General features: G+C 36.0%; 2 protein-coding genes across 2 annotated transcripts; one reads left to right on the forward strand and one right to left on the reverse strand.

Moving 5' to 3' along the window:
* Positions 1 to 1319: 1319 nt before the first annotated feature.
* LOC105300617 (heterogeneous nuclear ribonucleoprotein A1-like) lies at positions 1320 to 4573 on the reverse strand. Its single transcript, XM_023538217.1, is given in 3 exon segments — positions 1320 to 1584; positions 1586 to 2081; positions 4327 to 4573. Coding segments are annotated over 3 exon segments (810 nt in total). The 3' UTR covers positions 1320 to 1517.
* Positions 4085 to 25497, forward strand: PLEKHF2 (pleckstrin homology and FYVE domain containing 2). The gene is made up of 2 exons (XM_011372886.2): positions 4085 to 4427; positions 22032 to 25497. The coding sequence occupies exon 2, from the start codon at positions 22046 to 22048 to the stop codon at positions 22793 to 22795; it is 750 nt and encodes a 249-aa protein (XP_011371188.1). The 5' UTR covers positions 4085 to 4427; positions 22032 to 22045; the 3' UTR covers positions 22796 to 25497.
* The last annotated feature ends 1411 nt before the right edge of the window (positions 25498 to 26908 follow it).

Here is a 26908-nt window from a genome sequence, read left to right on the forward strand (position 1 = left end):
TAATTGTGTGTGGTAGTGTCTGTGGAGAGCCACAGAAGGGTTTCTGTAGAGGAGTGATATGATCCTATGTGGTCCTGTGTAGAAGGACAGAGTTTTGGAGGTAGACCCTACAATACTTTGGAGGCAAAGGGATTGGATGAAGGAGATGGGAAAGAGAATGAGATGGCAATGACTCATCAGGTTTGTGGTTGGCAGTGCTATTTCACTGCAATGGACATGATTGGGGAAAGACTAGGGTCTATGGGTGGAGGTGGGGGTGGGGCAAAGAAATTAAGGAATAATTAAAATCCAGGTATTTGCCATCTTTCCTTGAATACTCTGTTTTCGACTAAAAGTTAACCAAATTCTTGTCTTTTCCAAAATCAGTATCCTTGACAAACTTATTATTAGAGCCAAGGACAATAGCAAGATCTTTGCTTTTAAGGCTTTTAGAATGGGTGAATTTAAAATCAGATTGTATTAACATTTTCAAGTTCCCCTATGATTTAGGCACTCTGCCAAAGACTTTACACATCTTATTTCCTCTGCTCAGTCGTCCATGAGGTAGTTCCTATTTTTATCTTCACTTTACAGAGGAGATGTGAGGCTCAGAGAGAGATCTCATCACTCGATTTGAACGTGTTATACAGCTGCAGGTCTGCACCAGAAGTTACTCTTACTGCCTGAATCTCCCCTGCCAACTTCTTTTCCAGCTTTGTCAGTGCTGTTCAATATAATTTTCTGCAATGATGGAAATATTTTATATCTGTATTGTCCAGTAGTCAGGTGGCAATTACACACTTGAAATGTGGTCAGCGTGACCGAGGAACCAAATTTTTTTTAAAGACATTTATTCGGCATCATGATCAGACTATTGCATTTAGCAATCAATTGCATGGTGCAAAAAACAATCTACATTAAAACCCTCTGCTTTATACTTTCCACAGAACAGAAACTAAATAACCTGTTCTACACTTAGTCACAAATACAGTCCTCAAGTTTTTTGCCCATACACATGAGTATTGTCTAAAACATGTCTTCTTTGTAGCAGCTAGGCTCTGCCACCTCTGTGCTTGACTGAGTTCGCAAATGTGTTACAACCCATAGCTTCTCTGTCACTTCTCTGTTTCTCCTCTCGTGCTAAAGTTTGTTTCCTGGCAGTAAATAAAACCTTCTGCCACTGCCATAGCTACTGCTGCTGCTGCTGGAACTGCCACAGTCACCTTGAGTTCGTGGTTTGGCCAGGTGTTGGCCTCCACCACCACAGGGCAGAGCTTCTGCTTCCAGTTTCCTCCTTTCGTGGGTCCACAATTTGAAGATGGGTTGTTGTTCTTGCCAAAATCGTTGTAGTTTCCGCTACCTCCAAAATTGCTTCCTTCATTACCAAATCCATTATAGCCATCCCCACTGCCACCACATCCTCCACCACCACAGCTGCCACTAAAGTCACCTTGACCACTGAAGTTTCCTCTACAACCAAATTTGTCATTCCCACTAAAACCACCTCCGCAACCACCACCGAAGTTTCTAGAGACACTTCAACCTCTTTGGCTGGGCGAAGCACTAGCCATCTTTTGCTTAGATAGTGCTTTCCTTCCTTCAGACGTGGCTGTTCACAGTGTGGTATTTCTGAATGACAGCCTTGTTTTCAGAGTCATTATCAAAGGTTACAAAAGCAAAGCCTCTCTTCTTGCCACTGCTGCCTTGGTCAGTCATGATTTCAATCACTTCAGTTTTGCCATACTGTTCCAAATAATCTCTTAGGCGATGTTGTTCAGTGTCTTCTTTAATACCACCAACAAAAATCTTTGTCACAGTTAAGTGAGCACCAGGTCTTTGGAAATCTCTTGAGACCGACCTCTGTGGTTCCACAACTCTTCCATCCACCTTGTGTGCCCTTGCCTTCATGGCTGCATCCTCCTCTTCCACAGTGGTATATGTGACAAACCCAAAGCTTCTGGAGCACTTTGGATCTCTCACCACCACACAGTCTATGAGTGTTCCCCACTGCTCAAAATGGCTCCTTAGATTCTCATCGGTTGTTTCAAAGCTCAAACCTGTGATGCAAGACTTCTGCAGCTGTTCTGGATCTTTGGGAGACTCTCACGTGACCACTGGGGGAGTAGGGACTTTAACAATGCTTTACTCAGAGGTGGAAAGATCTAATGAACATATCTAGGAACTGAATTTTTAATTTAAGTGGCTACTATATTTGTCAGTAAAGCTCTGAATTCATGGTCTCCAAATAGGGGTCCATACAGCCCAGGGAGGGTACGAACATGCAGAGCGCGGAAAGAGCACATACACACACATACACACACACAAACGTTTTAAATCATTATTTCTGATTTTAAGTATGTTTTGTAATGTACCTAATATATTAGATATATTATAATAGATATGTGTCTATATATGCCCACTATATATATATAATAGTGCACATATAAATTATATTATATATAATTAACATAGATTATATATAATAATTTTTATTTAACATCTATAGCACTTACAATGTGCCAGGCACTTTGCTTTACAAATATTAATTCACCTAATCTTCATAATGACATCATTGGGTAGATTCTACTATTATCTTAATTTTACAAATGTAGAAACTAAGGCAATATTTGGATGTGGCTAAGGACACAGGTAGTTGTCCTTAGTAGTGGGAAAGCCAAGATTTGAGTACATTTCAGCTTTTAAGTCCAGGTACTTTAGGGTAAACTAGGTAAATATATTGGAATCAGAGAGAGGGCAAACATTTTTACTAATGGGTGTGATCAAGTGTTTGGTGACTAATGGTCTACACTAGACCTTAACCAATGAGACATAGCAATTCCTAATCTCAAAATTTAAAGGGATTTTGGAGATTATCAAGTCCATCCTTTTTTCTAGTAATAGATGTTGCTCTGCATGTAGACAAGTATAAGGATGAATGAAGGTGAGGTAGGGTGAAGATTGAGTCAAGAGTCCTGGAGGCATGTTTTTATCTAAAGAGACAACTATAGCTAACACATGTAAAGGTTTGTGTGATGGTGATCCTTTGTTTTTCCATTTAAAAAAAGTTCATCCTTTTCAATTTTGTTCTAATTACTTAAAAAAATTTTTTTTTGCTTGTTTCTGAGACATTGAAGTAGGGGAGGCTGGGAGGCCAAAGACCTGGAAAGAGTAGAATCCCAGACCAAGAACAGGTGGAAAGAAAGCAGGCGAGAACCCAGATGGGCTCTTTTGTTCTCTCGGTGGGTGCAGCTTGGTTGTTGGCGACTCTAATTCAAGAGTACTCAAAGGTAAACTGTCTCTGAAATAATAGATCAATGAGGAAGATAAATTTACCCAAATCTAATTTCCACCTACACACTTTTTTGTTTGAAGTGAGTAGTTCGTTCCCCTACCCCCAATTCCTGTCTATCCTAGAAATGTCCAGTATCTCTCCACGTACCCACCAGCGCGCTTAGCAAACAGTTGCTACGGTATAAATGAAAAAAAAAAAAAAAAAAGGCAGGTTTAACCTTACATAGTATCATTACAATTTCCAGGTATGTGAAGTACATATATGAGGTATTGCATCGTCAGAGAAGTTTTGGAAATAGCAAAGTTCTAAGGGAAGAAATAAAGCCACGCACTTAAGAGAAAGGGCAGAGTACGCGGGCAGAGTACGCGTTGTAGCCACCGCTCTCCTGGTTTCAATACCTAGGAGTTTTAGGGAAAGCAAATGGAATACATGCCGTGTAGGATCGCCTTCTAAGTGGGTATAGCAAACGAATGTCCGCCCAGACGACTTTGGGCATCTTAAATCCGAAGCTTTTCTTTCCTAGATGAAGAAAGTTCTTGAGCCCCCTGGCAAGGGCCATTCGGTGGTGGGAGAGAGGGAACCTCGCCTCCTTCTATTCACTCAGTCTCCTTCAGAACTTCGTACTGGGAACAAACCTTTTTAAAGGCTTGTGTGAGCCACCCGGCCAGGTAAGACGCCCCACAGTCACCCTAACCACTCCCAGGCCCGCGAAGAAACCAATCCCAGGCCTAGCTGCCTAGGTAGGTGTGGCCTCCGCTGTGGCCCCGCCCCTTAGGGCGCGTCACGCGGGGCCGGGCTGGGCGGCGGGGCGAGGGAACCCGCAGGAGAGAGCGGGGAGCGAGCGGTGTGGGTGTGCTCGTGCCCGCGTGCTCGCGCTTGGCGTGGGGGCGGCCGCGCGCCCGTGCGCGCGCAGGGGAGAGGCCAGCCCAGCCGGCCGCGGTGGGTTCGACTGGAGGGGCGGAGGAGTCGCCTGCGAGCGGCTGCCCCGGCCGCCCGCCCGCCCGCCCGCCGCGTCCGCATCGCGCCAGCTGCGCGGGGCGGTTGGCCGCACACACCCTGGGAGGTCGGAGGAGCAGGCAGAGTCCGCGCTGGGCGCCCGGGACGAGGAGAAGTTGGACCTTCGCCGCCGCCGCCGCCGCCGCCCGTGCCTGGCGGGGTAGGTGAAGCCGGAGTTGGTTGTCCGCCGGCCCCTGGCGGGCCGGGAGAGGAGAAGCGAAACTTTCCGGCGCTTCCTCCGCGGTTCCCGGGCCGTTCGCGGCGCAGGGAGGTGTCGTCGTCGCGGGCGGCGGCGGCCGACGCCATGTTGGGGTCTGTAAGAAACGGGGCGCTCCCGGGCCTCTCGCCTCTGGCTGGGGCCGGCCCGCGGGCGCCCGGAGCGAGGCGCGCAGCCCGCAGGACGCCGCAGCCGCCGCTGGCGGGCTCGGGGCCCGCCCGGAGGGTCCGCGCAAGTGCGGGGCTGGTCCGCGGGGCGGGGATCGGGCGGACGCGCGGAGGGAGCCCGAGGTCGGATTAGCAGTCGGGCTTCAGGACTCGGGTCCCAGTCGTGGTCTGGGCGTCTTAGGGCCCCAACATCTTTCTGTCCAAAAGTTTGCAGACTGGCCTCAGGGACGTTGTAACTTGAACAGCATATTTTTATGTGACTTGGGGCAAAAAATGGCACCGCAGAATCTGCTCTGATAGAAGCGATGGAATTTAACATTATTTGGAGTCTTAAAGTTCTATGGTCTTTTGCCGAATTTATTTTTTCTTTTAAAAATTTTATTGAAAGCCGACAGCTTGCTGCTTATGTTGCTTGTGTGCTCTTGGTACATGATAGCAATAACTTGTGTGTGCCCTTGAAGTGAGTAGAACTAAGGTTAGGGATAAGTAAGCCCTTCTCTCATTCAGACTCACCCAGTATGTAAGGTGGTAAATGCCTTCTTGTGTTTCAGTTCGTGACTGAAGAGGCTCATTAAAGAAAAATTTAGACAGGAACGTTGACTGAGAGACTTGAAGGCAGGAATGTTTTGTTCTCTTACGAACAAGGTGAAGTGATCCTGACATTGCGAAGTTTTTTCTCTGTCTTTGGCTCCTTAAAGATGCATGCCTACCATTTTTTGAGCATTTACCTTTTTCTGTACCCTGGTATGAGGTCCTCAGGTTAATTCAGAATTAACGAAGGCTTCTGTTTTTAATCTCTTCTGGTCCTGACAGCACTGGAGGTGATTAGTATTAAGTTACTTATTTGGAAAGCACATGTAATCGCCTCAGAAAATAAAACTGTGTACTGACCAAGGCATCAAAAAAGATTCAGCTTGATTTACTCCAGTAAATGAATGTGAATTGCTATTTTTTAAATAAAGACAGCTTAGCTTTAAAATTCTGTTAACTGACAAGACTCTTAAGCACAAATAAAATAAATCCTAAAACTTGTCTTGAAGAATTTATCTAACATATAGGTAAAAATGTAGCTTATGCTCAAATTTGATTGCTAATTTCCTTCTTTAAAAAAATTCCTTTTTGTTTTGCTTTACTGTCAAGTAAATACTATTATTTATACATATTTGTTTTTCTGGATGAAGAATTATCTAGAAATGAGATGACTTAACTATCTTCACAAATCTAGCAGCCAAACTGGTATTTAACTCAGGTCTTACTACTCTGAAACCTTCGGATTTTTCCTGTGGCATAACTGTGTAGGATGCATAACTCATTTCTCTGACCACCATGTTTCCTGTGTCTTCACTGCTCTTTCTGATTTTAATTTAGTTCCTCAGTATAAATACTTACTTCCTAGAGAGCTGATTTACAAGAGTTCTTGTAATGAAATTTTTCCTCTTAAAAATACTTAATTAAGCCTGTATACTCTTTGGAGCCTTTTCTGCCTGGTTCACCTTAACCCCACCCCTTAAATGAATTATTCTCCCCAAGAATAATTCATTTATCCCATGGCATCCCCATAAATATTACATTGACCTGTCATGGCACGTCCTTGACAGCAGGCTTTTTGGACCTGATTTGCCTCTCCATGCTCAGTGAGCCCAGAACATAGCAGATGCTCAGGAAAGGTTTGAATGCATGAGTACACATACGTTCCTTATTAATATACTTTATGAACTTCTTATTAAATTGCAGTTTTCTTGGGCATAGTAGTTAATTCTCCAATTCTGGTTTTTTGGTTTTTTTTTTGGTAACTCAAATTTTGGCCTGGGGATACAGAACTTGAATATTTATGAAATTTCCAAGTAGATGATGGACTGAGTATAATCAAAGAAGCTATGGGTCAACAAAATGATAACATATCATAATTTTAAAGTGTAATTTGTACTGGATGAAAATAGAGTTAATGCCTGAACATTTTGTCATGTTTATACATTTAAGCTCTTTGATAGAGCAAATCTCATTTTTCTATCCATTATTGTTTTATCAGAATTGTCTTAGAATTTTGTTTTAGAATGCCTTGCTTAATGGAAAGTGTATAAAATTGCTTTTCTGTTGATGTTTATCTATGAGAACTAGCTTTCTACACCAGCTGCGTGCTTAATAGTGTGCATGTTGGCTTAACTGAATAAAAGGTACTTCATAGATATGCTTTCAGCGCGCTGTTTTATAAGTTGCAAGACCTCTGTAGGTGAAGATGTTCTGTAAGGAAATTACTATAGAATTTGGAGTTAATTCTGTACCCCCACCCATAACTTTCTCTCCAGTGAAACCATAAGCCACAAACTGGTGTGCTCAATTTGGGAAGTCCTGAGAGGAGAATAGAAGACATTCAAGTAGTTGTTGTGAGTGCTAGAGAAAGCAGGTTGCATGTCAGGTGGACTGGAACAAAAGAAAAAACCCTGAATCCTAGCTCTGTTCCTTATTAGCTAGCTTATTGACTCTTGAACAAGTCTCTTCACTTCTTTAAGCTTCACTGGACTTATTTGTGAAATGGCACAGAAATATTTGTCTTCCAGTGTTGTGAGGATTTACTAAGATGTTTGTGGAAATGCCTGGTGTATGATATTCAGCAAGTTTTATTAATGTATTAATAGAATGGCAGTGAATTATATAGAATCATAGAATTTAAAAATGTTTAAAGGAAGGCAACCTATAGAAATACTTAGTTCAGTTCTCAAGCTTGGCTGCACATTAGACTTCCCTAAGGAGCTTCTTAATACTGATGCCTGAACCCCACCCTAGAACAAATAAATCAGAATTACCGGGTTTGGGTAATAATAGGTAGTTTTGCCTTTTTTTTTTTTGCACCTGATTTGAATGTGCAAATGATTTTTTTTTGCACATGATTTGAATGTGCAGTTAGGATTGAGAACCATTGACTTAATTTAATCTCCCATCTTCTTATTCTCTTCATTTGCGGTTAAATAAAATGCAAAGAAATTGTCAGCCAGATTCCTATCAGTCAGGCTAGAAAGGATATATTTGCAGTGGAGGAAATGAAGTGCATACAGGTTAATTTCAGATGAATACAGGTGAAATACAGATTTATTTCAGCCCAGAAAAACCACGTTTGGAACTACAGTTCGCTAACTCCAGTGACCTAACCTCCATTTTGCATCAGCATCCTACATGACCATGTTATTTATTTAAACTTTTCATTCAGCACTACCTCAGGTCTTATGCTATGTGACCTGAAATGGTGATTCAAGGGCTTGTCTTTCAATATATTTGTATTTTCCATCATACTTGTTGAACAAGCTTTTCGTCCTCGTTGTCACCTCTAGCTCCTCCCAGATTCTTAGTTTTTTTCCCTTCTTTCCATTACCGAACTCTGTAGTTCATATTCTAACTGAACTCACCGGCACCGTGTAGTCCTCTTCTTGATCTTTGCTGTTTATAACTGGTCAGTTCTCAACTTTGTAAATGTCACCATTTACTTTTTCTACTTGGTTCCTGCCTAGCATCCCTGAAAAAGTCACGGCTGTGGTGACTGTTAAATATTTGTTTCTAGCTACCTGTGTACTAGTTGCTTTCTAATCCTTTTCTCATCCCAAAGTTGACTGATTTTCTCTATTGCTTTTTCACTCTAATTCAGGTTACTAACATCAATCTTGAAATGCTTGACTTTTAGCAAGTGACCTTATTTTTAAAATGATTAATTTTTTGATGTGAATTTTCTGTTTTCTGCTTTGCATCAACTTTTTCATCTTTTTTTTCCTTTTCATAAGTGGAACTATCCTTAATTCTTTATACTTGTTTCAATTAAATAATAGAGGAAAATCCAAATGATTGTTGTATTCATATTTTTATTGTACCTGTAACTTTGTGTATTACATTTATATTTTTCTACATATTCTTCTTTGCATTTTGTTACTTATTTTAATAACTTTTTAAAAATGTCTATGAGAGAATATGAGTTTATTATAAAATAATTAGGCAGTATCAAAATATTTTACTCTAGTCTTAGGCATAACCAGTACTAAATTTTGGGGGTGTACCTTTCCAGACTTAAAAAAAAAAAGGTTTATACTATATGTGCTATTTAGAAACCTTTAATATATTGATTTATTTAACAGTTTTCCACATTAAATATTTCTGTGTTCTCTCAAAAGCTGTCTAAAAATCCATTATATGGATATGCCATAATTTACTTAACCCATCTTCTGTTATTGAACATTTAAGTTGTTTCTGGCTTTTTAGCATTGTAGAAAAAGCTACAGTGAACTTTTTTATGTGAACAACTTTGTACAGTGGTCTTATTTTTTGCATGTACTCTTGGAAATAGAATTGCTGTGTAAACTTTCTAAAGTGCTTATATTACCAAAATGGCACTTAGAAAAGTTGTTCCAGTGTATAGTCTAAATATGAGTACCCATTTTCCTGACATCGTAGGTGAATAATACATCATTTTATTTAAATTTTTTATTTCTTTGATTAGCATGGAGAGCCAACATTTTTTCTGTTAACTAATTAACTTATTTGTTCTTTTGGAATTGCCATTTGTATCTTACTCATTTTTCTTTTGGGATATTTTCATTTTTTCTTATTGATTTACAGGAACCCTTTAAATATTAAAAATGTTGACCCTTTGTTATATGTTGCAAATGTTTCTCTTTAATGCTCTTTCCTCCCCTCAGTGTTGAAGTTTAACATTTTTATGTGATAAAATGTTTTATGATATTTGGCTTTTTCATGTTGTGTTCAACCATTCCTCTGGATGGTTAGAAATTTAGGTTCTGTTTTTCCACTCTTAGAGTTTAATGTCAGAGGGAAAACTTTTCACACACACCCACCCACCCACCCACCCACCCACACCACTAGTTTATTTCTCAGGATAAATTTCTGTAGCTAAAAATTGCAGGGTCAAAGGGCAAATGCTTTCTGAAATATTATGCATTACTGTTAACTTTCGATTTTTCTATGTATTTCACTGCTTATTGTGACCTTTTGGCACAATAAAGTTATTTAGTCTCTGAGACTTTGAAACATGTGAAAGTATGTTGAAAAAGTGCTGTGTGCTCTCGTCTGCCTTTCTCTCTTGCTCCTTCAACTTTATAAACTAGGTGTTCCCCAGACTTAGTCCCCTGCCCTTTCTTCTTCCACAGCCTCAGCCTGCATCTCTGTGTCAGTGACTATTAACTCTCTTTCTGTCTTAGAGCTTTCTCTTCATCCTGGCATTTCTGTTTGACAAAGAGATGTTTGTCTTGTGGATGCCATGAAAGTACTTCAAGATAAACATGTCCCAAACTATTTCTTCTCCCTCCTGAAACAAAACTAGCATCTGATGGATGGCTTATGCTTAAACCTTTGAAGACATCTTACACTCACTTTTCATCCACAGATTTGGTTGGTTCCTACATCCTATCTGCTATACCTCAGTCATCTCTTATTTCCATCTTCCCTTTATTTCTGTTGTCAATTATTATGGCTCAGGCTTTCATTACCTTTCACTTAGAGACTGTTATAATACCCTTCCCTCTGTTTTTTTCCTTCAGTTTTGCTTCTTTAGTAATCTCCAGTCCATTCTGTGTACTGCTTCTGTGTATTGATTAATATTTCCCTATTTAAAAATTTATCTTCCCTTTGCCTATATAATAAAGTATAAACTCTTCAGTCTGATGATTACTTTCCTTTGCAGTTTGGCTTTTCCCCATATTACCAGATTTCTCTTCTACTGCTGTATTTGTCCTGGCCCTGCCTCCTCCAGTTCAATTATTTCCTCTCTGGTGAATATATTTATATTATATACTATTATCTACTTTCTCTCTCCCAAAGAATCTGACCTACTACTATTGTTATAAGGCCCAGCTTGAATTTCTAGCCATTTAACAGTTGTTCCTAGATATCCCCCTTGGTCAAAATTACCTCCCAACTAAACCTTTTGGCTCTAAGCTTCATCACTCTTTTTATTAAAAAAAAAAAAAGAAAAAAGTTTTTATTTTGTTGCTCCTTTGCTCCTTTACGCTTTGAGTCTGCACGTTTGAGTTAATCATAGTCCTCAGTCCATAGCACAGTATGTAGGTGCCAGACCCTTTTCTTGTTTTCTTGTTTTCCCTTCCTTATCAATCAGTTACTTCCATAATCATATTAACTACAGAAGCACTCAGGAATTATATACACTTATGTGTATAAATTTGGGAATATGGCTGTCTTTCTCCACAAAGATTATTAGTTTTGAGTGTTTCTATTTTTTAATACTACTTTGTAAAGAATAAGCAGCCAATAAATGTTTGCTACTTTAAAGTCATAGAAAATTATTACTGGTTTTACTAGCTCCCATATTGCTTAGACTAAAAACCTAGGGATTTAATTTCAGCTTTACTCTTCCACATCTAGTTAGTCACGGAAATTCTGAATCTGACCTATTCTTTCTTTTTCTGTTGTAAACTTCAGACTCATTAATTTTTCCCCCTACTTTTGCAGTAATTTTTCATCTGAGTTCTGCTTTTGGTCTCACCCTTCTCAGTTTACCTTTATTGTTTTATAGTTACCTTAGGAAAATTCTGATCAAATCAGGCCACTCCTTCCAAAAGTTTTAGAAAGAACTCTCAGAACCAAGAAGATTTCTTGTTTTTTTTTTTCTCTCGTTTTTCTACTAAATAATTTCCTCTAGCCTCTACTGCAACTGTACATGTGACTTTTTTTTAACACATTTTTACTTGCAGAGCTTTGTGCCTTTACTTACCATTTTTTGCTTTTTAAAGTTTTTATTGTTCACAACCTTTTTCAAGTATTCAGATGCTTCATTCTCCAAGCCATCCCTTCACTCTTTCCTTTTTAGCTTCCTTACCACTTTGTTAATATTTTTATTATAGTACTTTCTCATTGTGCTATGTATTAAAATCTTGTGGTACATGTCTTAATTCCCAGTGTCTGTTTTATTCTTTTTTCTCTCTTAACAGAAAACATAAAGCTTTGAATCTAGTGAGCAGATTGTAACTGCTTGGAAAAATACTGAAGAAAATTTGTTAGGGATGTGATGGGATAACCAGTTCTACAGCAGTATTTCAATTGGGCTTTGCCAACTTTATTTTTCAAATATTATACAGTGGTTTTTTAAATAGCTGTCAGCACTGTACAGCCGCCCCTGTACAAATACTTTTTGAAATGATGCAGTTTTTTTTATCTGAATTTTGTTGGTAATGAGCATATGCACACATCATCATTTTTTATTTGCTAATTTAACAGCTGTGCCTTTTGGTTAGAGAAAAAAGCATTTTTATATATTATCATGAGATAAAGATTTTTTTAAAAAACAGGATCTGCCATGCTCAATACTTAGAATTCATAATTAGATACTATAGTTAAATGGGTCAGAACATTTGCTTGTAAATTTAAAATCTCTGGGTCTAGTGAAGCAATTGTGTCTGGGGGGGTGTGGTTCCTGTTTTCTGTGAAAATTAGTATAGACATCAAAAATAAAGTCTTTGATTTTTGTCACATTCCAGTGGAGAAGCTGCTTCTACTTTAACTGCTGCTGGTCATATTCAGCTCAGTGTGCATTGATAGGATGTATATGCAGGCATTTTTGTAGGTGTTACTGGGAATAAAACGTTGTAGGAAATAATATTCTTGTTTTCAGGAGTCTTTAGATCTGTTGAGAATAAACAGGTACACAGATATCTATTAAACAGAATGTAAATGCCATAAAGTGGCACACATAAAGTGTTAATGAGGATTTAAAGATGAAACTATCTGGCTATGAGGCTACTGAACTGACTGCATCTTGAAGGACAGGTTAGATTTCAGAATAGCAAGGGAGAGAGGACATACTGAGCCCAGAGAGGTAAGGGCGGAAGCCTAGAGCATATTCTGGGAACTAGCTAGTACTCTGGTTGACTGTAACAAAGAGAACATATAGAAGGTGATAAAAATGGAAAGAGAGACTGGGGGAGGCTGGGGCTTGACTGTGAAGGATATTGAATACTGGGTTAAGGATTTTGGATTTAATTTGGCTAGGAAACCTTTGGTTTTTGAATAGAGTGTTACCTTGTAGTTAAAAATACTAGTCTTGTGTAGTTTTAAGTGCTAAGGACTAGAGAGAGGACTTGTTTAAAACTTGAGGTCCATATTCTTCCCCTCTCTCCTACCTCTCTAAAGAAAGACCTTTTGTAACTTCTAGTGTGACTGTTCTAGTTTTCTAGATTAATTTTCTAAAATCCTCAACTATGGCTTAGTTCTTATATACCATGGTGAGTTTCTCTGTCAAGCCTAATCTTTTTGGAACTACCTGTATTGACACTGTAAATTAGTCATAGCTTTATTCTTTACTTCCTTTAGTATTTTAAGAATCATTTTGAGTGTATTTTATACTTACTACCATCTGCTTTAAATTTTTTTCTCTTTATTTTGTCAAGTGGCTTTCCCAAATACATAAGTCTACATGAATGAACTATTTCTAAAATAGTTATTTCTGAATGTAGCAAAATAAAATGGAAAGAACATGCATTTTTACAAAAACTAGCTGTGAGACCATGGAAAAATTGCTTAACTAATCCATGACTCAGTTTACTTTTTTTTTGTAAAATGGATCACTTAACAAAATAGAAATTATTAAAATAATAAAATGCGGACATGCTTAGTGTGTATAGGTGTTGAGTAAATGTTTTTTCTTTTTTCTCTTTCTTGGCTAAGACTTTAGAATAATGCATTTGAGTCTACTTTTCAGTGATAGGAATATTTGGTGCTTAGGAGAGATTTTTAAAAAAAGACTGGTGTCTCAAAATGTGATTCAAACTTTTGAAGTTTCAGTTATTCTCAATCCAGCTTTATATGAGTTTAAAATTAAAATATAAATAAATGTTTGATTTCCCTAAGAAATGAACCCATTCCCTTTATCACTTTTAATTTCTGCAATATATATTGTATAGCTGGTTTGCCACAGTGGCAGAAATCCTAGTGAAAGAGGAGGAAAAACTTTGTCCCTTCTTGTTGATGGAATAAGTAGAATTTACTAAAATTCCAAGTTTAATTTGCTAAACTTTCAAGTATTATTATTCTAAAATTTTATTGAAAGTCTTACTTAGAATTTTTTGATTATCATTGTGCTTACTAAACTATAGAATTTTTGAAATTAAGAACTCTCTTGTCCTTTGCATGTAGTAGGCACTCAGAATAATTTGATTTAAATGCATTAGGAGAGGGTGTGGTTTGCTCTAATGCTTACACATTTGCCTAGGGATCTTGTACCTCTGGTAGTTTGTTGCTGTTTGTTTTTACCTCTTCTTTCCCCACTTCCTTGTGTCTCTCCCTCTCTTCCATTTTCTGTAAAGTCTCAATTCAGCAGTAACACAGATTTTAAAATCTTGATTCGTATTAAGACAATCAAAAGTTTGAATAAAAACTGATTTGTAGGCAAGTAAGGCTTGCTGCTGCTGCTTCTCTTCCTCCTCTTCTGTCATTTATGTGAAATCTCTTATTCAGTTCCTGAGCTAAGATGAGAATCCAGGTGTTTTGGTTCATAGTTCATTGGTTTTTCCTGTATAATGCACAGTTGACTACTGAAGCTCACTGATATCAGATGTCATGGGTACATGTAAGAAATTAGTTAGATTATTTTTTTGTTTTAAACTCACCTTCAAGGATGAGGTAAGGAGTATTGATTTTCAGTAAGAACTGGACCATGGTATTTTGTGACAGTTGGGCTTTCTTCTCAATTGTAAATAGTATTCTTTCTCATTTTTAAGAGCTTTTGCCTCTTCTAGTATTACATGTTTAACAGGTGGTAGACACTCCACTGAAGAACATATTTCTTTAGAAACAAGATGTTAGCAAAAGACTAGGGCAGAACTTGGACAATCCAAATGCAGTTCTTGTTTACAGTTGTGAAGGAGATAACTTGAAATTTTGGATTATTTAAATTTTTTTTTTAAGTGGTATTTAAAGCTGACTTTATGGAAGTTAAAGTTTTGTTTTGTTTTTTTTTGTTGTTTTTGTTTTTTGGAGGGGTATTCTTTTGTTGTGGTTCTTAATTTTAAACTATAAATTAAGACTTCCAGACACTATTTACTGGAAAAGAAGAAAAAGGAAGTCAGTTGGAAAACTGTTAGAAATTATAGAGTTCTGTGAAGTGGCTGGATAGGATGAGGGGAACCAGAAATGTCAATAGTTTTCTTATCAATAGTAGTAACAAATTAAAAAATATATAATGTGGAAAAGAGATTAGATTCAATGTAGCAGCAAAAAGTTTAAAATACCTGGGAACATACTTAAGAAATGTAACAGTCTTGTGAGAATAAACCTGCAAAATTACTGGGCCACCAAAGATTTGAAACCTTAGGAGGAAGAGACATTATCGGTCTCGCTAGGAACACTCAAAACTATAAAGATGTTAATTTAATCCAAATTAATTTATGGGTGTAATGTAAGTTCCATCAAAATTTCAGTGGATTTTGTTTGTTCTTTTGTTTATTGTAATCAGAAAGTGGTTCTAAACCTTAACTGCACATTAGACTTACCTGGGGAGCTTTAAAAAGTTCCAGTGCCCATACTCCACATATCCCAGACTAATAAAATCAGAATATATAGGGAAGGGATCTAGGTATCAGTATTTCTTAACCCTTTGTATTTATCAGAGTTTATTGGTCTTGATTTTGGTTTTTGAGTTTCCATTTTAAGCAGTTCTAATGATTCGTAGTCATTGATATTTTGTAACTTTTATTCTTAGAGATCTTCAAAACAAAAAGGAAATTTAGTTATTTTTAAAAAAACTAATAAAATTACTCTAGTTTGCAGTTACCATGAGTTCATTGGACATGTGTATATCTGATATTATGAGATCTTAGAGATCTTGCTTTTCCTACATCTTGAAGCATTTTGCTATTTCATCATCTAGGAATTACTTAACAAAAAAGAAAATGGAAGAGTGATGTAATTGCCTAGATGATGATGCAGTAATAAAATAAATCATCACTATTGCATCATCTTCCAATTTTATTATTGCATTGCTCAAAGCATTGCATCATTTTTCAAGAAGATACACAAACAGTTTGGAGATGTCCTTCTTAGTATTTTTGTTTGTTTTAAGCTTTCATTTAACATATTTGAGAATTTAGATTTCTTCATTTTTCACTTTCCACCTTTTATGGGAAAGAAACGTTGACAAAGGTAGACATTTCAGAACTATTAGACAAGTCAGAAAATGCATGCAAAGAAACAGCAACACTTAAACTAATGATGGTGAATCATTGTAAGTGAAATCTCAGACTGTGAGTCTTCAGATGATGATTTTCTAGATGAGTTTTTTTCAAACTCAGAATTAATGAGTAAACGATATTCCTAAACACAGAAAATGGAAATAAAATTGGCCCTTGAACAATAAGGGTTTAAACTGCACAGGTCCACTTATATGCAGATTTTTTTTTTCAACAAATACCTGTACTGTTGCGATCTGAGTTTGGGAGTCCTTGGCTGTGGAGAGCCAACTGTATGCATTGATATACAACGTTTTATATAGGGGACTTGGACATTCATGGATTTTGGTATCTATGGGGGAAAGGGGGAACTGGAATCAGCTCCGCCCTCCCCCCCACCCCAACACTGAGCTACAACTTAAGCTTTTCGCAAGTTTTTCACTAGTTAAAAGTTATATGTGGGTGTTTGTGCAAGGAAGTTGGTTCCCCAACCCACATGGTGTTCAAAGGTCAATTGTATTACAGATTCATGCATGATAATTTATGAGCAGTTAGTTGCATTCAAAAGATGGTGCTATTTTGGATATATGTACCTTCATATTTAAATTACTCTTAAAGCTATTTTTTATTATCTCTTTATTCTTATTTCTGTAAATTAGTCATAAAATGGCTTAAATATTAAAAATAAGTAAAAAGAGTATTTTGGACCCAGATAGTAAATTGGGATGTCTGTGTTTTCTGATATACTGAAAATTAACGCTTTTCTGTGGTTCCAGTGTTCAGCTAAGGTTGAGAACCACTGTTCTTAGTAGACTCATTTGGAAAAATAAAGAGAAGATTAGGTAAAATGTTTTTGAAAGGTTAAATAAGTAATGGGAGATAGTCCAGAAGTTCTACCAGATGCATGGTACCAACAAGAATTATAGAACAAATTAATATATTAGATCAAACATTCCCAAAGCAGATGTTAGAATATATAACAATTTAATATGTTAAAGAGTGTTATATATTAGTAGATTTGATTATTGATATCATTTATAAGAGCTACCACTTGTTGACTACTTGTTGAACATTTTGTATGCATTACTTCATTTAATTCTTTCCTGGACATAGCCACTATTATTATTCCCATTTACAAATGAGGAAACCTGTGGTCACTGTTAGTACTTGGTGAATCTGGAGCAGTTAATTAGCTCTTTTGGAATGCAGATATTTGCAAAGACAAAAAGGAATTTTTACCTTGCCAGAGTAAATTTTAGATGGATACAAGAGTTAAATGTAAAATTTATATTATAAAACATAGATAATAATAGGTGTATCTGATATCTGGATAAGGGAAGCTTTGGAGTAATAGAAGAAAATCACAAAGGAAAAGATCTATAAGTTTAATTATGTAAGAAATAAAACTGCCTCTGTCAAACACCATAAACAAAATTATAGATTAATATACGAGGAAAAGCAAAGAAATAAATGGGTCAATAGCATTTATATGTAAAACAATCATACAGATTAATAACCCCTAAATAATGAACTTAAAAATATAAGTGACTATTAAACATTAAAAAGTGGTTGTTGGCCTGCCTCAATAGGTAGCTACGAAATAAAACATTCAATTAAATTTAAAGTACTATTCTTTCCTGCCTTAGGACTTTTCTCCATAGTGTTAGTATCTTTTCATGGCTGACCTCATCCTTTAAGACTCAGAATATAGAACCACCTCAGTGAGGCCTTTCTAAACTACAGCAGGTGCTCTAATAACATGCCTTAGGAACTAAACCCTTGTTTATATCAATTAGCCTATGGTAAAATTGGTTTCAGTATATACATAGTTTCTCTTAAAGTGGAAACCTAAGACAACAGCAACAGCGTTAGGGGAGGACTTACTGTACTCAGTAAATGAGTTTTTTCCTGTTTCTTGACAGTCCACTGATTTCTTCTTTGCATTTAACCTTTCAGAATCACCTATTTGTTTACTTACTGTCTTTCTCCTCTAGACTCTCTAAACTCTGAGAGGACATGAATAATATCTGGCATCTAGGAAATGTTCAATAAATAATCGTTAATTGAATAAACAATGAATAAAAAGTGAATGAAATGAATAAAATGAATCACCATTTAAAAAATCCTGTTTGCTGAAGTTTTTAAAGAAAAATACTCTGAGACAAAATGGGATGGGTACAGTGATTGTGCTGCTCGGCAAATTGGTGTTACCTTTCAGAATGGAAATTTTGTAAAAGATAGTAAAAGCCTTAAACAGTCATGCCTTTTGACCCAGTAATTTTACTACTTGGAATCTGCCCTAAAGAAGTCATCTCTGCCAGAGGGTGGGGAAGCTTTCTTCCTAGTTCTTTGCATATTCACTGGTATTCGTTTCCTCAGAAAAGAAGACAACATTTTGTAGTTGTCTTCTGCTTCCTCTTCAGTGTGGCTCAGTGAGTAAGATGTGCAAAGGATTTAATCCTTGGCTAGCCTTGGTAATCTTGTATTCTAACACTCTCACAGAGTCTTTGAGAGTTCTTACTGCTTGGGGCACCTCAGTGTTCTGGTAGTAAATTTGGATTTGGGCTTTGAGGGAAGGCAGAGGCCCCACTTAAAGAATAGTGCCTTAATCCAGTTTACCAAAGAACCTTGCCTTGGGGTATCAAGTAATCAGCTAAAAGTGGTACTTTGATTTCCCTTTTGATAACCTCCCCTCCCCGCATTCACCCTGTCTCTCATTCTCTCCCCCAATAACCTTGCATCCTTGCAGTATGGGATGTATTTCTTCTGTGGGTCACTGTCAGACTATGAAAGCTATTTGTTTTAGCCTAATACCAATTAATAATGCCCCAAACTTATTTTATGTCGCTTTGTTCTTAAATGGGGGAAAGATTTATGAACAGAGAATCAGGCCTAATATATTGTAAAATTTGAACAATGAAACATCATCAGGAGACTTGCTAAGTAAATCATGATGACCTGTCCTTTCAGATTATTTGCTCAAGATCCTCTTATCTCTCTTCACTATTTTTAAGGTTTGCAGTGAAAGTCCAGAGGTTAGCATTAGCTTTCTTAGTTCTTGTAGAGCCTTAGTGAATAATTAGTGTGTGGTAGTATACTGGTAGTAGCAAAAAGGAGTCAGATTTGAGCCCCAGTTCTGTGACAGCCCTGGGCGGCGTACTTAACTTCTTTGTCTCTGTTTACTCATCTGTAAAATTGAGTTAATAGTGCATAATTATCCTAAGTGACTAGGAAATATGGTAATACATACAAAGTGCTCAGCTCCTTACTTGGGCTCCCAGTGACTAGAGTTAATTCCAGGCTGTTTTGCCTCTTACATTACTGAATCTGTCTTTGTGCCTTAGTTTCTCCTTCAGCTCACATTTCAGTTAACATTATTTGACACTTCTGTGGGAGATAATAAAAACTTCTTTAGTTATATCCCAAGAATTTGAGACAGTTAAAATCAGAAAATGTGAAAAGCACTGAACAAATTAGTGGTGCTATTAATTCCAGTAGTAGCAATAATAGGACACCTGTTTGCATTGTCAGTATATGAGCTGATTAATAACTCTATGTCCAAATGAGTAGAAACAGCAGTTTATTTGGATGGGAATTGATACTTTCAGTTCTATATAAGTGCCAACCATCCTCTTTTCTGCCTTTAGACCTTTTCAGTTATTCTTTTTGCCTGGAATATTCTCCCTGTCTCCACCCTTAATATCTGCATATCTAGTTCTTCCTTATCTGCTAAAGTAGTAACTTTAGAAAGGCTGTCCCTGATCATCCAATCTGAGTAACTTCTGGTTGATTTTTTTAAAGTCATTTTAAAATATCATAACATTAATTACTGTTTGGTTCTTGATTTTGTTTTCTGTTTCCTCCCTCCCCAACTATGATGTAGGTCTTGAAGAGAAAGGACCTTGCCTATGTTGGTTTTTTGCTTTTGTTTTTTTTTCTCTGCACCTAGATTAGTGCCTAACAAAATGAACACTTGTTGAATGTTTGAATATAATGCAAAGTATGAAAAATTGTCCTTAATTGTATTTCCCAGAGATAACCATTGTTAATATTATGGTATATAGTTTCCTAATTTTATTTTCTTTATGTGTGCTTACATATTTACAAGTGTCTGTGATTATGCATTTATACCATATTTCATTGAACCTAAAGGTGAATATTGTTTTACTATAGTTTATGTCTGAAATTGGGATGCCATATAATCAAGGGTATGCCATGATTTAATTGGCAGCATGTTTCTTTCTTTGTGGCACATAAAATGAGGATGTCTTAAAATGTATAGCATCTTGGATTTGATGAAATACGGTATATATTTAAAATAAAAATAAGATCATTATGTTCAGTTCTTTACCCACCCAAGTATCTTGAGAATTCCCCATATCACTGTATTAGGTCTCATTCTTAACGATACATAGTGAGGACATATCATAAAATGTTCAACCACTTCCTCTTGATGAACATTTGGAGCTTTTCCAATTTTTTTCTGTTTTACACACTGCTGTGTTGACTGTCCTTGTACTTATCTTTATGGACTTGAGTGAAACTTTTTGTAGAATACTTAGGTCACAGGGTACACATATTTTCTATAGTGTATTAGGATGCGTGTTTCCCTATACCTTGAGTAGTACTGCATCTTTGGAAATTACAAAAAAAATCTGATATATTAAAAAATACCCTAATATTTTAATATTATTTCTTTAATTATGAATGACTTCGATCTTTTTTTCATGTTTCTTCTTTGTTGCACTCGTGCATAGGGTAGTAGACCTTTAATTGGCTGGCAGATCTGCGTTAATTACGAAGAGAAGGCATCACAGTTTGGATCCGTGCATTATCATATTAATTCTTAGGAACAACTTTCAGGGCAGAACCCACCATTGTGGAGGGCAAGAGGACTTTATAAGATTGGGGATGAGACAGAATTCAAGAATAATCAGAATTGTTGTTTCTTTTATAATGGAGGCCAAGAAGGGTTACAGTATCATCAGTTTGTGTGCTGACTACTGGAACTTAAGACTATGTTGTTAGTCTTTAAACTTTAAACGCTCCTCCTTAATATGACTTAGTTGTAGTACAGTAGTATTAGATTAGTAGGTCTGAAGTAGGGCACAATTCTGGGACTCGAATCAAGTCAGTATTACATCTAGAAATTACATCTATGATCATTTAAAATTAGATTAATATGGGTTTTTTGCACATTGCCAAAATATACTTGTCAACATATTTGAGCACCTTGGCATCAGTTTCAAATATAGATATCAGATGGTCTCTGCCTTTTAGGTTCCACTGTAGCCTGTGGAGGGGACAGATTTCAATCCTTTGGTAGGACTGAAACTAGAAGGTACATAAAACATGAAGAGCACAGAGAAAGGTGTGTAGTCTAATAGAATTTAAGGAAATAGATATGGTAAGCTGAACTGAGTATTGAAGAAAGGGTATTAGCTAGCGGATAGTAAGTAGTAAAGGATACAACAGCATGAGAGAAGACATGCATGGGTGAAATGAACTGCAAGTAGTAGGGTATTCTTAGAACATAAAGTCTGAGGTGAAGATTCACTATAATGAGTCTGGGGAGATAAGCAAGGACCAGGTAATGATGCCATGCTAAATATTCTGCATTTGCTAGGTTAGGGAAGTCATACTAAGAAATGGTATGATTAAGTTTGCATTTGAGATATCATGGCCCGAAGATCGATTTAGGGGCAAGACCAAAGACAAGGAGACTTGTTGGGAAACAGTTCTGGTAATCCCTTTGAAAGAATGAAGGCCTTTGCTCAATGGTAATAGCTTACTGGAAAAATCATAGTCATTTCTCTTAGTTTATATAATATTTGGCCCTCTCGTTCATAATCGTACTGAGATTAAATTTCATGGAACTGGATTTATTATTTTGCAGAAATGATTTATGTTCATTGTCCAGTTGTTATTCCTTTATGTCTGTAAGAAGTTTATACTTCTATAAATACCCGCCTAACTGGTATGGTGCTATATGGAGATGATTAATAGTGTATTTTATGATTATAAATATTGGGAGATGTTAGCTCTTTTGGTATACTTAGTGGTTACCTTAGAGGAAAACAATTTTGGAGCATTTTGCTTTCTGGGTGAAAATAATGATTTGTTAGATTAAATTTAGGTTATTTAATTTCTTATATGGATTTATAATTTTTATGTGCTAATTTGTTTTGTTTTGTTTTTTTTTAAAGGCTATTAGCAAAAGATGGTGGACCGCTTAGCAAACAGCGAAGCAAATACTAGACGTATAAATATAGTAGAAAACTGTTTTGGAGCAGCTGGTCAACCTTTAACTATACCTGGACGGGTACTTATTGGAGAAGGAGTATTGACTAAGTTATGCAGAAAAAAGCCCAAAGCAAGGCAGTTTTTCTTATTTAATGATATTCTTGTATATGGCAATATTGTCATCCAGAAGAAAAAATATAACAAACAACATATTATTCCCCTGGAAAATGTCACTATTGATTCCATCAAAGATGAAGGAGACTTGAGGAATGGATGGCTTATCAAGACACCAACTAAATCATTTGCAGTTTATGCTGCCACTGCCACTGAGAAATCGGAATGGATGAATCACATAAATAAATGTGTTACTGATTTACTCTCCAAAAGTGGGAAGACACCCAGTAATGAACATGCTGCTGTCTGGGTTCCTGACTCGGAGGCAACTGTCTGTATGCGTTGTCAGAAAGCAAAATTTACGCCTGTTAATCGTCGTCACCATTGTCGAAAATGTGGTTTTGTTGTCTGTGGGCCCTGCTCTGAAAAGAGATTCCTTCTTCCCAGCCAGTCTTCTAAGCCTGTACGGATTTGTGACTTCTGCTATGACTTGCTTTCTACTGGGGACTTGGCCACATGCCAGCCTACTAGGTCAGACTCTTACAGTCAGTCATTGAAGTCTCCTTTAAATGATGTATCTGATGATGATGATGATGATGATAGCAGTGACTAAGGACACGTTTTGAAATATAAAATTGGATGTGACTAAGAAATCAGCTTTGGGGGAAATGTAAAATTCTGAGCTCTCTCTGTTTTGCTCTAGCCATGAATTTGCCTGAGAAACTTTTAACCTATGTGCCTCAATACATTCTATAGGAAATAGCTCCTGTTGCCATCCTCCCAACCCTACTGCTTCCACCACTCGCCCCACGACTTTCCATTCTTCTGCAGGGATAGCCTCTTACAAATATAGCAGATAAATTTTTGGTTTCTTATTGTTTCATTCTAGATTATTTTCTTGGAAGGTTGGGAAGAGATGCTTATTTAACAGATCATGTACTACATTGTTGTTAACTGTTCTGTTATATGGAAAAACTAAAAGCAAAGAATGATGGACAAAGGAGTATAATGTGGTTAGTTAATAACATTATTAGCTTTTTTCTAACCATTCTGTTTAATGGTTAAGACACCAGTAACAAAAATACATGATTTGGAAATACTTTGGCTTTTTCACATACCAAGTGGTGCCTTATCTTAATAGCATTGTTATATGAAATAAGCCCCTACCTTCTCACCTTTTAGTTTGTTTTAAAAATACACTGGTGCTCTTCGAGGTGATAAAATGAGTGTTTATGAATGGGTATAATTGGAAAATAACTTGTCATTTGACAGCTACAAATAACTAAATTTAGAAGTTCTTCTCTACGAATAAATATTTTTTCACAAAATAGTTGTGATTTTATTTTTATGTTTTATAGGTACCAAATTATAATTGTCAGATATAAATTTTCAGTTAATAGGAGGTCATTCTTAAGAATTTGGTTTGGAATTTATCAAATACAGAATTGTCAAATTGTATTAGTTTGTTTTTAGTAAAAGACTTTGTAGGTATAAATTCATCTGCTTTAACATTATTTCTAGAATGAAAAAATTATAAAATTCTTGAAAATAATCTGTTAAAAAAAATCCTATGATAGAGCACAGATCTACTTAGGCTGAAGATTTGGAAAAAATAATATGTAAGAATGGTCAAGACAGACCAAATTTGACTAGACTTTATATCTGTGGAAATGTCTATTTCGGTGAAACTATCTTGGATTTACAAATATAGTGTTATATTTTATAAAGTTTTGTAAAGTCCCAAACAATATTTCTATTTTTGTAAAACATTGTATGTTTAATCTGTTTCTGAAATCATTTTGCAACGTGTGGAAATAGAATAGCAATTGATCTTTCTAAATTGTGACCTTAGTACTGAGTCAGTCTAGATTGCCTTTGAGAAGTGGTAATTTTTCACTCTGCTTTTGAGGCATCCATTAGGTTGAAAGTGTATTTATCATATAAAACTTGATGCATTTTGCACTACTTTCTCCATTTGTATGCTGCAAATAAACTACAGTCTTTCAAATATGAAAAATCAGTCTAAAGATTGTTTTAAATTCTAAATTCTTTTGTTTTTAAACCGTTAAATCTGGTTATATTGCATATGTTAGTAGAGGTTCGATTTAGTAACTTGTGATGGAGGATTCTTTGGTTTGGTTAAGGCACTATACTGTTAATTGTGAAAGCGTCTGGGATACATAGATCTCCCTGCAGGAAATGTGAAGGAAAAGCACAACAGGTTTTTTTTTTTTTTTTAATATCAGATGGACTTTTATTTCCAAGCAATATATCATATAATCAACATGAAACCTGAAACGTGCTAATGGAAACTTGCTGGTACATTAGGAACCTAGCAAATTCAGGAACCAAGGGGAAATGTTCTGCAATAACATTTGCATTGTCAACCTCTATTGACTTTTTTACAATAAAAAATACTTTACAATTTACCTCTTTTTGTATGTATTGTGACTTGAAGATTTTTTTCCCTCTTGCTAAGGTAATGGAGATATTATGCATTTTTTCCCTCATTCAATATGCCAAGCATTATTCTAGGCCCTTGGGGTAGAGCAGTGAGTAAAAATTCCATTCCTTTCATGGAGTTTACATGCAAATAGAGCCCAAGATGTGTTTTCTTCCATAACTTTTTCTGTAATTTTTCAGGCTTTTGTAAATCTTAATTATATGTAAACACGAAATGATTTTGGTCGATATTTCATGCTACTTCTCTTGAATGATATTTACTTGGACTGTACTAGATTCCCAGTATATTAACAAAATTGGTAACGATTGGTATAAAGGAAGCAAGATACCAAGGACAAGTATTAAGTTGATTACACCTTACACATGAATTCATGCCTTTGGGTTAAGTGCATAAAATGGTCATAATTAATGTAAATCATTTGTTTATCATGTTTATGCTGAAATTCTTATAAATAAGTAGAATTAAATTGTATACTTTATGGTTTTTTGAAAGGTCCCAGTACTTGAGCTGCAGTCTCCTTTCTCTTGGATATGGTAGTTTTGTTCTCAAATACATGTTGTAGCTTTAAACAATGTAGTAACAGTTATCTACATGTTCGCATGTATTAGATTGCTATACATTTTACAAGATAAAATTTAAGTCTAGGATGAAAATACATGAAATTTTGTTTATTGATAATTTTAAAATATTTCTTTAAAAGCTAAATTATTTTAGATTCATTCAACATTAAGTGTTATGTCAGGTTTTATAGTATCAGTGTTAGGTGTTATAAACTTTTTAAAGGTACATTTCTACAGGGGTTATTATCAGTGTCATTCCCTTACATATCAAAATAAATTTCTTAAAAATTACTTTGTCCTTGAAATTTTTTTTTTACAACCATATACTTCATATACCAAATTTTAGCAATAAAAAACAATTTTAAACCATTTAACCAACAGTATTTCTCTTTTTGTCCACTCTAAATAGCTGATAAACAGAAATTGGTAATAGTAGAATTGCTTGGCTTGATAATTCTCTCAATTTAATTTATGAAGAATAGAAAGGTAGAGAAGGTAATATTGCTAACACCATCTTGTCTTCACCATCCAAGCCATTATTGTATTTAATCATTCACACTAGTGAAAATGATTGCTGTAAAGCTTTGATGGTATTATCTAAGTTTATCAGGAAAAAGAAAAGTACTTTAATCAGATTTTGTGTCTTCATGCTCCTGTCAACTTAATGTTTAGAGGTAGTATATGCTTTGCTATTATTTTTTAAATTAATTTTTAATTTTCAATTACATTCAGCATATAATATTATATTAGTTTCAGGTGTACAACTTAGTGATTAGACATTTATATAACTTACAAAATGATCACCCTGATAAATCTAGTGCCCAGCTGACACTATGCATAGTTATTACAATATTGTCGACTATATTCCTTATGCTGTACTTCATATCCCAATGACTATTTTGTAACTACTAATTTGTATTTATTAGTCCCTTTCCCTTTTGTGCCCTCCTCCCAGGACCCTCTTCCCATCTGGCAACTGTCAAAATGTTCTTTGTATCTTTGTTATTTTGTTCCTTAGATTCCACATGTAAATGAAATCGTATGGCATTTGTCATTCTCTGACACTCCATTCAGCACAATACCCTCCAGGTCCATTCATGTTGTTGCAGATGGCAAGATTTTTTTTTTTTTACAGCTGAGTAATATTACATTGTATCTATGTACCACCTCTTTATCCATTCATCCATTGATGGACATCCAGGTTGCCTCCATTATTTATTTTTCAATAGTTTTATTAAGGTAATTTATGTACCATACAATTCACCCATATAAAGTGTACAATTCAGTGGTTTTTAGTATACACACTAAAACCATCACTACCTTTTCCAGAACATTGTCATCATTTTGAATACTTGTGTTTTTTTGAAAATCATTTTACTTTTAAATTTGTATAATAAAGCATATTTCGGGGTATAATGACTCCTAATTTCATAGGCTTCTATCTTTTAAAAGCATTTCTTGATGTTTTATCTAAATCCCTGCATAGAAGCTGAAACGTGCTAATAAATTCAACTTTTTTCCTTGTTACTTTGCACGAATAATAGAGTAGAAAGCATGCTTAATGTATAAACATGAGCAAATGACAAAATTTTTACCGAGTTCCTGAAATTCACACTGCATGCTAGGAAACCCTCAATGATAATGTCATTAAGCTTAGTGATACTTGGACATTTTTACGTCTTGTGGTTTAGAAATAGCTTCT

This window comes from Pteropus vampyrus, unplaced genomic scaffold, assembly GCF_000151845.1.
Source record: "Pteropus vampyrus isolate Shadow unplaced genomic scaffold, Pvam_2.0 Scaffold215, whole genome shotgun sequence".
Lineage (NCBI taxonomy): Eukaryota > Metazoa > Chordata > Mammalia > Chiroptera > Pteropodidae > Pteropus > Pteropus vampyrus.

Excerpts from the sequence above, each read along its gene's own strand:
- PLEKHF2 (XM_011372886.2), top strand. The coding sequence starts at position 22,046 with ATGGTGGACCGCTTAGCAAACAGCGAAGCAAATACTAGACGTATAAAT.